The sequence below is a fragment of the Neolamprologus multifasciatus genome, chromosome 3 (assembly GCF_963576455.1).
Source record: "Neolamprologus multifasciatus chromosome 3, fNeoMul1.2, whole genome shotgun sequence".
NCBI lineage: Eukaryota > Metazoa > Chordata > Actinopteri > Cichliformes > Cichlidae > Neolamprologus > Neolamprologus multifasciatus.
The window spans coordinates 1,180,904-1,191,206 of NC_140441.1; the positions used below are offsets into that span (position 1 = coordinate 1,180,904).

The following is a 10,303-nucleotide window of genomic DNA, read 5'->3' on the forward strand; positions in this document are numbered from 1 at the left end:
TGCACCGTCTACAACAAGGATGGACTCATGCTGCTACACAGAGTAGTGACTCTCAGAGTCAGAGGTGAGTGAACAAGTCACAGGTCTCAGTGAGTATTTGCTAAATAATGCAATCAGACTAATAAATCATGTCATGTATAAAGAGATATGATGAGCATCCATCCTTCTCCTGCTCCGTTACCAGAGAAACTCTGAAATATCTCAGGCACCTACACAACCCAGAATCATCTTCAATAAACACACAATCATTAATAAACCGAGAGTGAAACAAAAACCTGAGATTATCCACCAGAGGCCTCAGAGGTTGAGGGTCCTACACAGTATCTTTGCTGTTCCCAGGACTGCACTCTTCTGTTCAGTTCAATTCAATTTTATTGTCAGGACGAGTGAGATGAGCCGTGTGGAAATAATAAAGGAGGATCCAATCGCAGGCTGTCGTGAAGGTGAGAAGGTATATCTATAAAGCAATGGGAAACGGGACAGAAAACTATCTAAACAACTAAACTACTGAACACAAACCAGGACATGAACATGAAGGAGGATGGACGAAGGTAAATGACGGTTGACAGCAGGCAGCACACACACAGATGAAGCAGTGGATACACAGACGGACCAGCGACTACAACAACAGAAGACACCAACTTAAATACACTCAGAGAAACACAGGGAGATTACACACAGCTGGGAGTAATTAACGAGACGAGACAAGGGAGGTAAACTGAACACACTCACAAGAGACGCAGACCTTCACAATAAAACAGGAAACAAGAAAACACTACACAAAGACGCAGACTAGACACAGAACTACACCCACACAAAAACAGGAGAACACAAAACCTGAGAACAAAACCCTAAACCAGAATCACTGAACAATAGACCAATAATAATAATAATAATAATAATAATAATAATAATAATAATAATAATAATAATAATAATAATAAACAAGACACCAGAGAACAAGACGATCATTCAAAAATAAACCAAAACATAAGAATTCAAAAATGCTGTGTTGAACCCAGAACCGTGACATTTATTTATACAGCACAAAATCACAACGACAGTTGCCTCAAGGCGCTTCATATTGTACAGTAGATTGTACAATAATAGGCACAGAGTAAACCTAACAATCATCTGGTTGGATCCACAGCTGCACATTCGCTGTCAAAATAAAAGACACACACCAGATAAGAAGTTGCAACACGTGCTCGCATACATATAAGAGGTACTGTTTTTGTCCGCTAGGGATTTTCACGGCACATTCTGCACCACATCTCTGTGCGTTCATCGTTTGTTTGAAGCCAGCTCACCTCCTGCAACCACTTTTCCGTGAATACGCGCTTCTTTTGTGGTTCGGACTCCTTCTGACATTTCTTTGGAGGTGGAGGGACACCAAAGTAATTGCTTAAAGGAGCTTCTTCGACATCTTTAAGAGTTCTAAACAAATGCCTGTCCTCCTCCAGAAAATCTTATGTACACAAACGTGCATTGCAACTTCTTATCTGGTGCACCAGCATATGTATTCCTGGCTATGGGACAGTGGGAGGAGAAGTCAGTTTACAACAAATATGAACAACTATGAACTGATGTGGAGCAGTCCAGTGGAAGAGTTTGAAGAAGAAGTTAAAGACCAGTGAAGTCTTTACCAGCAGTGAAAAATCATCATCTGCAACTTAAACACTAACAGCCTCCGCAGCTCAGAAGGCATGCTCAGTGGTGATATCATCATACTCTCTGTCCAATCCCTGACCTCCTCCATCATGCTGGGTCATCTCCATGGAGACGGCTGGTTTGTTCTTCCTGCTCCAGCAGACGGACAGCAGCAGACCGGTGGAGATGCAGTACGGACAGAAGACCACTAGATGGCAGAAGAGTCGGAGCTCAGAGGGAGGAGGAGCTGAAGGACGAGGAAGCAGAGAGGAGGAGTCAGGAGTATAAAATCTTCTGCTTCTAAACATTGCTCTTGTTTCAGTGCAAACACAGCTGAACACAATTTGTCACACACTTTGAATTGTGTGTCATTGTTGCTGCAGAGTACTGTAGTTTGTGTTTAACAGACACTGTAATCACACATGAATTATTTCATGCTTACACAAAAAATAACCTATCAAACCTGTGGATGTGGGGGTTCCACTGTTACTGTGGACCATCAGAGTTTTAGATGAGAGAAAAAAGAAACTCCCATCATGGATCAGGTACAGTCTCAGCAGGAGAGGAACCTGATTGCAGGAGATACTACAGTGACTGGTGCAGATATCAGTGAGTATTGATCAGCTGAAGAGAGCACAGTGGTGCAGTGGTCAGCACTGTCCCCTCACAGCAAGAAGGTTGATTTTAGCCCCAGCTGGTTGATTTCTGTCTGGTATGTTCTCTCTGTGGGTTCTGCAGTTTCCTCCCACAGTCCGAAGACATGACTACAGGTTACCTGCTGATTTTAAATTAGCTGTGGGTGTGAAGCAGATATGAGTGGGACCTGTAGTCCAAACACTTTGAGTGGTCAGTAAGACTAGAAAATCTCAGTGGGAATATTACACTGCATGAACTCAAACAGGCTTTAAGACACTAACAGGTGGACTGTGCTCTGGGTCCGGACCCATTGGCTGTTCCATACAGACTCGGACCTACAACCAAAACAGATTCAAAACCTGAGAGGCCACTTCTGTTTTAACTGGTACAGCTTTCTGGTCTTTACAGTAGTGGTTCAGCATCCCATGTGATACTACTCAGCCAATCAGCTCTGTGCACTCCAGGTGGTAAACACTGTGCAGTGCTGACAGCTGACAAGACGGGAGAAAGAAAAAGACTCATGTAGAATAAAGACAGGGAGATACAGATAATTGTGATGGGGAAATCTGAGAAAAAGAGAAAATAGCAAAACAGGGACAGACAGAGAGAAAAAGGAGCAAAAAAGAAAAGTGGACACTGAAAATAAAGCATTTGGTAAATGCTGGACTTCTGAGAGAGACACAGACTTGACAAGACACAGAGGAGGCAGGATAACCTACAATGAATTAAATATGAACTATAAACAAGAACCTGAATACCTGAAAAAGGGTGAAACACACTAAACAAGCAGCGAAACAAACAGGATGTCAGGAACAAAGGAATAAACACTGATGAGAAACCAGAAAACTAAAGACTAATGAAAACTAATAATAATAATAATAACCAGAAACTGATACTAATAAGTAAGAACAGCATTACAATCAGAACAAAGCACTGGGCCCAAACCCACCGAGACACCGAGGTCCTTTAAACGGTGTTGAGACTCCTGATTAAGGAGGTGGGTCTCTTTATTGTCCATTAGCTCTGATTGGTTAAAGTGTATGTGACCTAGTACAGACTGAGAGGGAGCTACATATGTTTTAGGGCATTTGTCCCCTATTCTGGAGTGTTGTACACTTTGTGTAGGACGAAATGCAAGTTTGATGTACCTTGTGTTTTTTCCAGAACCAGACCCACTGTTATATATCTATAAAGTAATGGTTTAAAGAAAGCAACTTAGCTCATCGTCCAATTCTTCTAATCAAACACCTTCTAGTGATCTAGCCTTTCACATCAACAGAGTGTGGTAACAATATTTGTAAGTGCAGAAGTAATGAAGGAGGACTCTGCCTGTGGCTCTTCCTCCAGAGGACTTTTCTCCCTCCTCCTTCATTTATTAGTGTTTGTTCTTCATCTTCTACTCACCTGCAGGAACAGCCAGAGCAGACAGCAGCAGCACACACACACCTGCAACAGACAGAGGTCACTAAAGGTCACCAAAGGTCAGAGGTTATCATGAGGACAGACAGGTGTAGGAACATCAGCTCACCTGCAGCAGTCAGCAGAAACAGGCCTGAAACTGAAGAACACACTGATCAGAGATCAAATGGTCACATGACCAAAGAGAAGCATTCAGACTGCAGTGATTGGTTGCTGTTCCCACACATCAATAACCCACAGCGCCCTCCAGTGGTGGAAACACAGATAATACATGTGGAGAAACATGAAGGAGACTCACAGCAGAGGCAGTCGCTCCGTCTCAGACAGCCGTCACCTCCACAGCTCCACAGCTCTGCTCCCCGACCTCCTACATCACACAGAGCAACATCAGCACAGGAAGAGCTCTCCATGGACTTTAATCAAACCCTCCAACAGCTCACTGCAGATTCCTAATTATTAGCTCCGTCTCTAGTCTATGAATCTGTTTTACTTCAGCTTCATTTATACAATGCAAAAACTCAAAATCTTGAGTATATTTGTCTGAGACACATTCAGGTACAGAGTAACATTTCAGTGTAATATAGGAACTTGTTTTTAGACGCTGCGTCTTCAAATCAAATCTTGGATCTGGGGAATTTTTACTTGTTCCACTGGCAGATTGTTTTCACTTAATACAAGATATTTTTACTTGAAATATTGTTTGTGTCTTATTTTAAGTGTGATGAGATATTTTGACTAGAAATTAGACATATATAGTTGGTAAGATTTTGAGTTTTTGCGGTATCTAACCACAGATCACAACAACAGGTACCCCGTTGTGGTTTACACTGAAAGGTAAAGATCACAAGAACCGGTAAACAATCTGTGAAAGTATCTAGTGACTGTGGCAAGGAAGACCTCCCTTTATACAGGAACAAACTTACACTTAACTTATACAAGTTTGGATATTTGGTTTGAAGTATTTTTAGGGTAATTGTGTATGAAATGTATGGATTGCTGTAAGAGGAGCAGTTTGTTGTTTGTTTACTTTTCTGTGTTTCTTTATGATTGTTTCCTTATTTTGATTCCGTTACAGAATAAATGAACAATGTTTAAAGTAGAATGGGAGGCAGAGCCTTCAGTTTTCAGGCCCCTCTTCTGTGGAACCAGCTTCCAGTTTGGATTCAGGAGACAGACACTATCTCTACTTTCAAGATTAGGCTTCAAACTTTCCTTTTTGCTAAAGCATATAGTTAGGGCTGGACCAGGTTACCCATGTTCTCTTTCCTATGCTCTGTCTTAGTGATGCCATGAAAGGAGATCGGCATATACATAGTTGGACCCACTGATCTGGACTGTGGACTGATTCATGATTCATTCATGAATTTTCATCTGCTTATATAACCTGACAGACTTCTTACCTTTTAGTTTTCTCCAAAGGAGCAGAACTCCAGTCATAACCAGAACCAGGAGAACCACAGAAACCAGACCTGCTACAACTGGGACCAACCAGGAGGGGCCAGGTGGAGGGGAAGGGGGAGGGGTGCTGTGAATAGAGAGTGTAGAAAGAACAGGAGGAGAGACGGGCATGGCTGTTTGAGTAGGAGGAGGTAGAGCTGGGGGATCTGCAGGGGAGTTGATGAAGATGGTTCAGTCAGTTTATTATCAGCTTAGTTGGTTAGTTTGTCTTTAAACAGGAAGTGATGTCATTATCCTGACCTCTGACCCTCAGAAAGTTTGAAGGGGATGATCCCAAAACATCAGTAGAACATGAGTAGAGACCTTCATCAGACTGCTGGACATTTGTGATGGTGAGCTCTAATTTAGCCTCGGATCCAATACGACTTCCATTAATGAAGAAATAAGCTGTGATGATGTCATCATTCACCCGTCTGCAACGCAGAGTGACGTCACTTCCTGTCCTCACAGGAAGTGCAGGGATCTCGAGGATCAGACCTTTATCTGACCAACAGAGATACAAACAGAGTGAAGAGACAGAGTTCCACCAACACATACATCACGTTTTATATAACAGACAGAGAAAATGTATTTTTAGGATGAGCATGACGAGGAGGATCTACAGGAGAGACAATGAAGATGGTTCACTCAGTTTATAATCAGCTCAGCAGGTTAGTTCATGTCTTTAAACAGGAAGTGATGTCATTATCCTGACCTCTGACCCTCAGAAAGTTTGGAGGGGATGATCCCAAAACATCAGTAGAACATGAGTAGAGACCTTCATCAGACTGCTGGACATTTGTGATGGTGAGCTCTAATTTAGCCTCGGATCCAATACGACTTCCATTAATGAAGAAATAAGCTGTGATGATGTCATCATTCACCCGTCTGCAACGCAGAGTGACGTCACTTCCTGTCCTCACAGGAAGTGCAGGGATCTCGAGGATCAGACCTTTATCTGACCAACAGAGACACAAACAGAGCAGAGTCACACACACACACGCAGAGTAAATGTGTTTGTGTTCCTGTTGGAGTCTCACTGATTGTTTTCACTTCCATCGACTCACCTGCAGAAACAGTCAGTGCAGACAGCAGCAGCACACACACACCTGCAACAGGACGACTCATTATTTAAGAAAAGCTGTTCTCATCAATGCATATGATAACAATTGCTCTAAACTTTCTGTATTTTAGCACTTTAAACAATACATTGAAAATGAACTGGCTTAAATATTTACAAAAATATCCCAGCTCCATTTGGAATGTTATTCCCCTCTGTCTGATATCTAAACCAGGTGGTATTAACTTTTTCTTAATATGCAGTTATGACATTGATAAAATACCAATTAAAATTTCTGCTTTTCATCGCAGGGCCTTTATGTCATGGAGTCTCATCCTTAAGTATAATTTCTCTCCCCCAGGTATCATAAATGGAACTATAATGACGTTTCATATAGACACAAATCCCTCTTGATGGAATACTGGTTTCTTAATAATATTACACATGTGGCTCAGTGATTTAATGAAGATGGTAAACTCCTCTCATACGAAGGGTTTCTATCAAACTTTAACCTCCCTATCCTGCCTGGGGATTATGCTAAAGATTTTGGAGCCATATCATCAGTGTGCTGTTCTAGTCACGTCCCAATCCAAACCCTCAGCAGTTGTCTTTATTATCACCATCAGAAAAGGCTGCAGGCAAAATATGCTTCTCTAACAATTCCAGAAATAACAATAAACCAATCAGAGTCTTATGTTTTAATGAGGAGCACATGAATATATGAAATATAAATAACTGCAACTTGAATATTTACTGAAGCTCAGTATTTGACACAGAGTTCAAGCTCACTGCTGTAATATATCATAATAATCTGACAATAACTATAATATTGTCCATATTATATTTACATTACCATAGTGAGATGACTTTAGTCTCATGAACAACATCAGCTAATTATTATTTACTAGCTAATCTTAAATGACTGTTCAGCACAGAAATGAAGCCCAACAATCATGTTTTACTGTCCTGTGGTCTCAGCCTCAGATACTCAACTAATCAAAGTGATGTCATGACAAAAATGAATGCTATATAAACAAACAAACAGATGAGCAAAAGAATTTTCTCCTTCATTTCTGTCAAACAATGCTGTATCAAAATGTTAGCGCATAGTATCAGTATAAACCTGAGCAGCATGACTAATTTAACGGCCCCCCGCTTCCGGCCTTTTGTCATCAAAGGGTATGGCCTACATAGATCACAAAAACCACATCCTTTGATGGATGCTGCCCCTGAATTGGGAAACATTTAGTGAGTGAATATTGTGACTATAATTAGCAAGGGAATCAATAGAGAGTGTGCTTAGGATGAAGCATGTGAAGATTACATTGTAAAATAAGAAGTTATCTATAATTTTCTTATTAAATTGGCCACAAAGATGAGCTACACAAACACACCGCTGTGTGTTGGAACAAGAACAGGATGTGGTACTCTACCACAGAGAGAGCGAACACCAAGTGAGAACCCTCCAAGATTAATAAAGTATTCTCATTCAAAGCTTTTTCACTTTGGCATTATGGGGTATTGTGCTTAAAATTTTGAGGTCAAAGTGAATTTAATCTATTTTGTCTGTAACATAACAAAATATGAATATAGTGAAGCACCGTCATTGCTTTCTGAATCCACTATAATTATTATTACCAATTAAAGTAATAATTATGCTCCCCTGAGAATCAGTCTCTGCTGGAAATATTTGTATTGTTCTGAGTGTGAATAACTCACCGAGGAAGAGCCGACGTACAGGTACAGTCTTCATAGTGTGTGGAGGTCAACTGAATATCTGCAGTCTGACAAGCAGAGACACACCTTCGGCACTTCCTGTTGTCACATTCAGTGTCACTGCTCTACACTTCACTCTGCTGTTGTGTGCACGAGCTTTCAAAGATTCTTACTCTGCTCTCTAACCTGTCCCTGTCAGCATACCATCACCCCTCTGACTCCAACAAGGGCTGATTGCACTGATTCAGGTTATTATGAAGAAGTAGGTCCACCATTAAATGAAAACAAGCCAGTAAACATATTGGAATCAAAGATCTACTGAGGACTCTGCAGTTACAACTAGTCACACATTACTAATCCATAGCATAGAATAGCATAGTATCTTTATTTATAACGCACTTTACATCCAACAATGTTGACCAAAGTGCTACAAATATAAAACAGAGAGGAAACAGTTTAAATTACATATAAAATATCTTAAAATTAAAAGTAATATAATTAATAAGAAAACTTATTAAGAGACATCAACAAGTCCTGCTGTGCTATAAGCCAAGGTAAATAAATATGTTTTAAGACGTGATTTAAAAACAGATAAAGAAGGTGCCTGTCTAACATGTAAAGGCAACTCATTCCACAATTTTGGTGCTGCCACAGCAAACGCCTGATCCCCTCTGAGCTTACGATTAGTTCTGGGCATGCTCAGGAGGAGCTGGTCTGCCGACCTGAGGGACCAGGAAGGTATGTATGGATGAAGAAGCTTAGAGAGGTACAGAGGGGCAGCATTGGACAGACATTTAAAAACAAATAAAAGCAGCTTAAAATGGATCCTAAAATGCACGGGCAGCCAATGAAGTGAATATAAAACTGGGTGATATGCTCGCATCTACGAGTGCCAGTTAAAAGGCATGCAGCAGCATTCTGGACTAGCTGCAGTCGAAAACAGAAGATCGACTCACCCCATAATGAAGAGAATTACAGTAATCCAGCCAAACGGTTGCAAAGGCACAGATTACTGTTTCAAATTGCTGTCTCATAAGAAAGTGCTTAATTTTGGCCAGCTGCCTCAGATGAAAGAAACTAGACCTTACAACCAACCCGATCTGGCTTTCAAGCTTAAGCTCAGGATCCATTTTAAAACCCAAATTAACTCTGGTTTACAGAATGATTTCAGGGATTGCAGATCAACACACGGAACAGCAGTGGAGGCAGGTCTGAACACCATTATTTCAGGTTTAGAATCATTAAAACAAAGAAAGTTTAGCGCCAACCACGACTTGACGTCCTCCAGACAAGTTTGCAAATGATTTACAGATGACCCATCTTTCTTTTTAAGAGGAACATAAATCTGGCAGTCATCTGCATAACAGTGAAACGAGAGTCTGTGCTTTCTAAGAATTGAGCCCAATGGAAGTAAATGAAGTGAAAACAGGATAGGGCCCAGAATGGAACCTTGTGGTACTCCATGAGACAGCGGCGCACGGGAGGACTCACAGTTTCCTAAGCGAACTGAAAAGGTTCGATTTGTTAAGTAAGACCTGAACCATTTCAGAGCCACACCTGTTATACGGACACACTGCTCCAAACGCGAGATTGAAATTTCATGGTCTACAGTGTCAAATGCAGCAGTTAAATCGAGTAAAATAATAATGACACTTTCACCAGAATCACATGATAAAAATATATCATTAAGAATTCTTAAAAGCGCTAATTCAGTGCTATGCATTGCTTTAAAACCAGATTGAAAAATCTCCTGGGATCAATTGGTCATATACAATTTTTTCCAAGACTTTAGATAAAAAGGGCAGCTTAGATATTGGTCCAAAGTTTTCAACAGCGTTTGTATCTAGCCCAGGTTTCTTAAGAAGTGGTTGCACAATTGCATCTTTGAAATTCTTTGGAACCACACCTGAGGTAAGGCTGCTATTTAAAATGGTTAAAATGGTTGGACCTATGGTAGAAAAAACTTCTTTCAGAAAAAAGTGGAGGGATAGGATCATAAGGTGAGCCTACAGGCTTTAAATGATCCACCACCTCCTGTAGCTGAGCAAGAGTAACCGACTCAAACTGTTGAAAGACAGCTGAGCAAATTGGAAGATCAGAGGGGTCAGATGTGGGCAAAATAATCCGCGCCCTAGCCGAGGCTACCTTGTTTATAAAGAAGTGCAGAAACTTTTCACACATGTCAAGTGAAGGCTCAAAACTAAGAGCAGAGGGAGGGCTTAAAATAGTCTCAATTGACTTAAGCAATATATGTGGTTTCCATAATAATGTTTGCAAAGTGTTTCCGCTTTGCTTCTTTTATTGTAAGCTGATATAAGGCCCAGCACTCTCTTAAACTTTGTAAAGAGACCAGTAAGTTATCTTTTTTCCATCTCCGCTCAGCCC

The 10,303-nt window shown here is 40.8% G+C and overlaps 1 protein-coding gene across 1 annotated transcript; it reads right to left on the bottom strand.

Annotated features, from left to right (window-relative positions):
- Window positions 1–954: 954 nt before the first annotated feature.
- On the bottom strand, window positions 955–9,711 carry LOC146520966 (uncharacterized). The gene is made up of 9 exons (XM_085154494.1): window positions 7,922–9,711; window positions 6,210–6,251; window positions 5,858–6,100; window positions 5,404–5,646; window positions 5,106–5,309; window positions 4,004–4,072; window positions 3,815–3,844; window positions 3,691–3,732; window positions 955–1,897 (listed from the first exon to the last, which is right to left on the bottom strand). The coding sequence occupies exons 1-9, from the start codon at window positions 7,953–7,955 to the stop codon at window positions 1,698–1,700; spliced, it is 1,107 nt and encodes a 368-aa protein (XP_085010620.1). The 5' UTR covers window positions 7,956–9,711; the 3' UTR covers window positions 955–1,697.
- Window positions 9,712–10,303: the final 592 nt, after the last annotated feature.

Bases quoted from the DNA above. Each gene is read 5' to 3' on its own strand.
- LOC146520966 (XM_085154494.1), bottom strand. From the start codon at position 7,955: ATGAAGACTGTACCTGTACGTCGGCTCTTCCTCG. The intron at 5,310-5,403 runs GTCAGGATAATG...ACTCCCCTGCAG, and splicing joins AAACTTTCTGAGGGTCAGAG to ATCCCCCAGCTCTACCTCCT. The intron at 3,845-4,003 runs GTGAGTCTCCTT...TGTGTTCTTCAG, and splicing joins ACGGAGCGACTGCCTCTGCT to TTTCAGGCCTGTTTCTGCTG.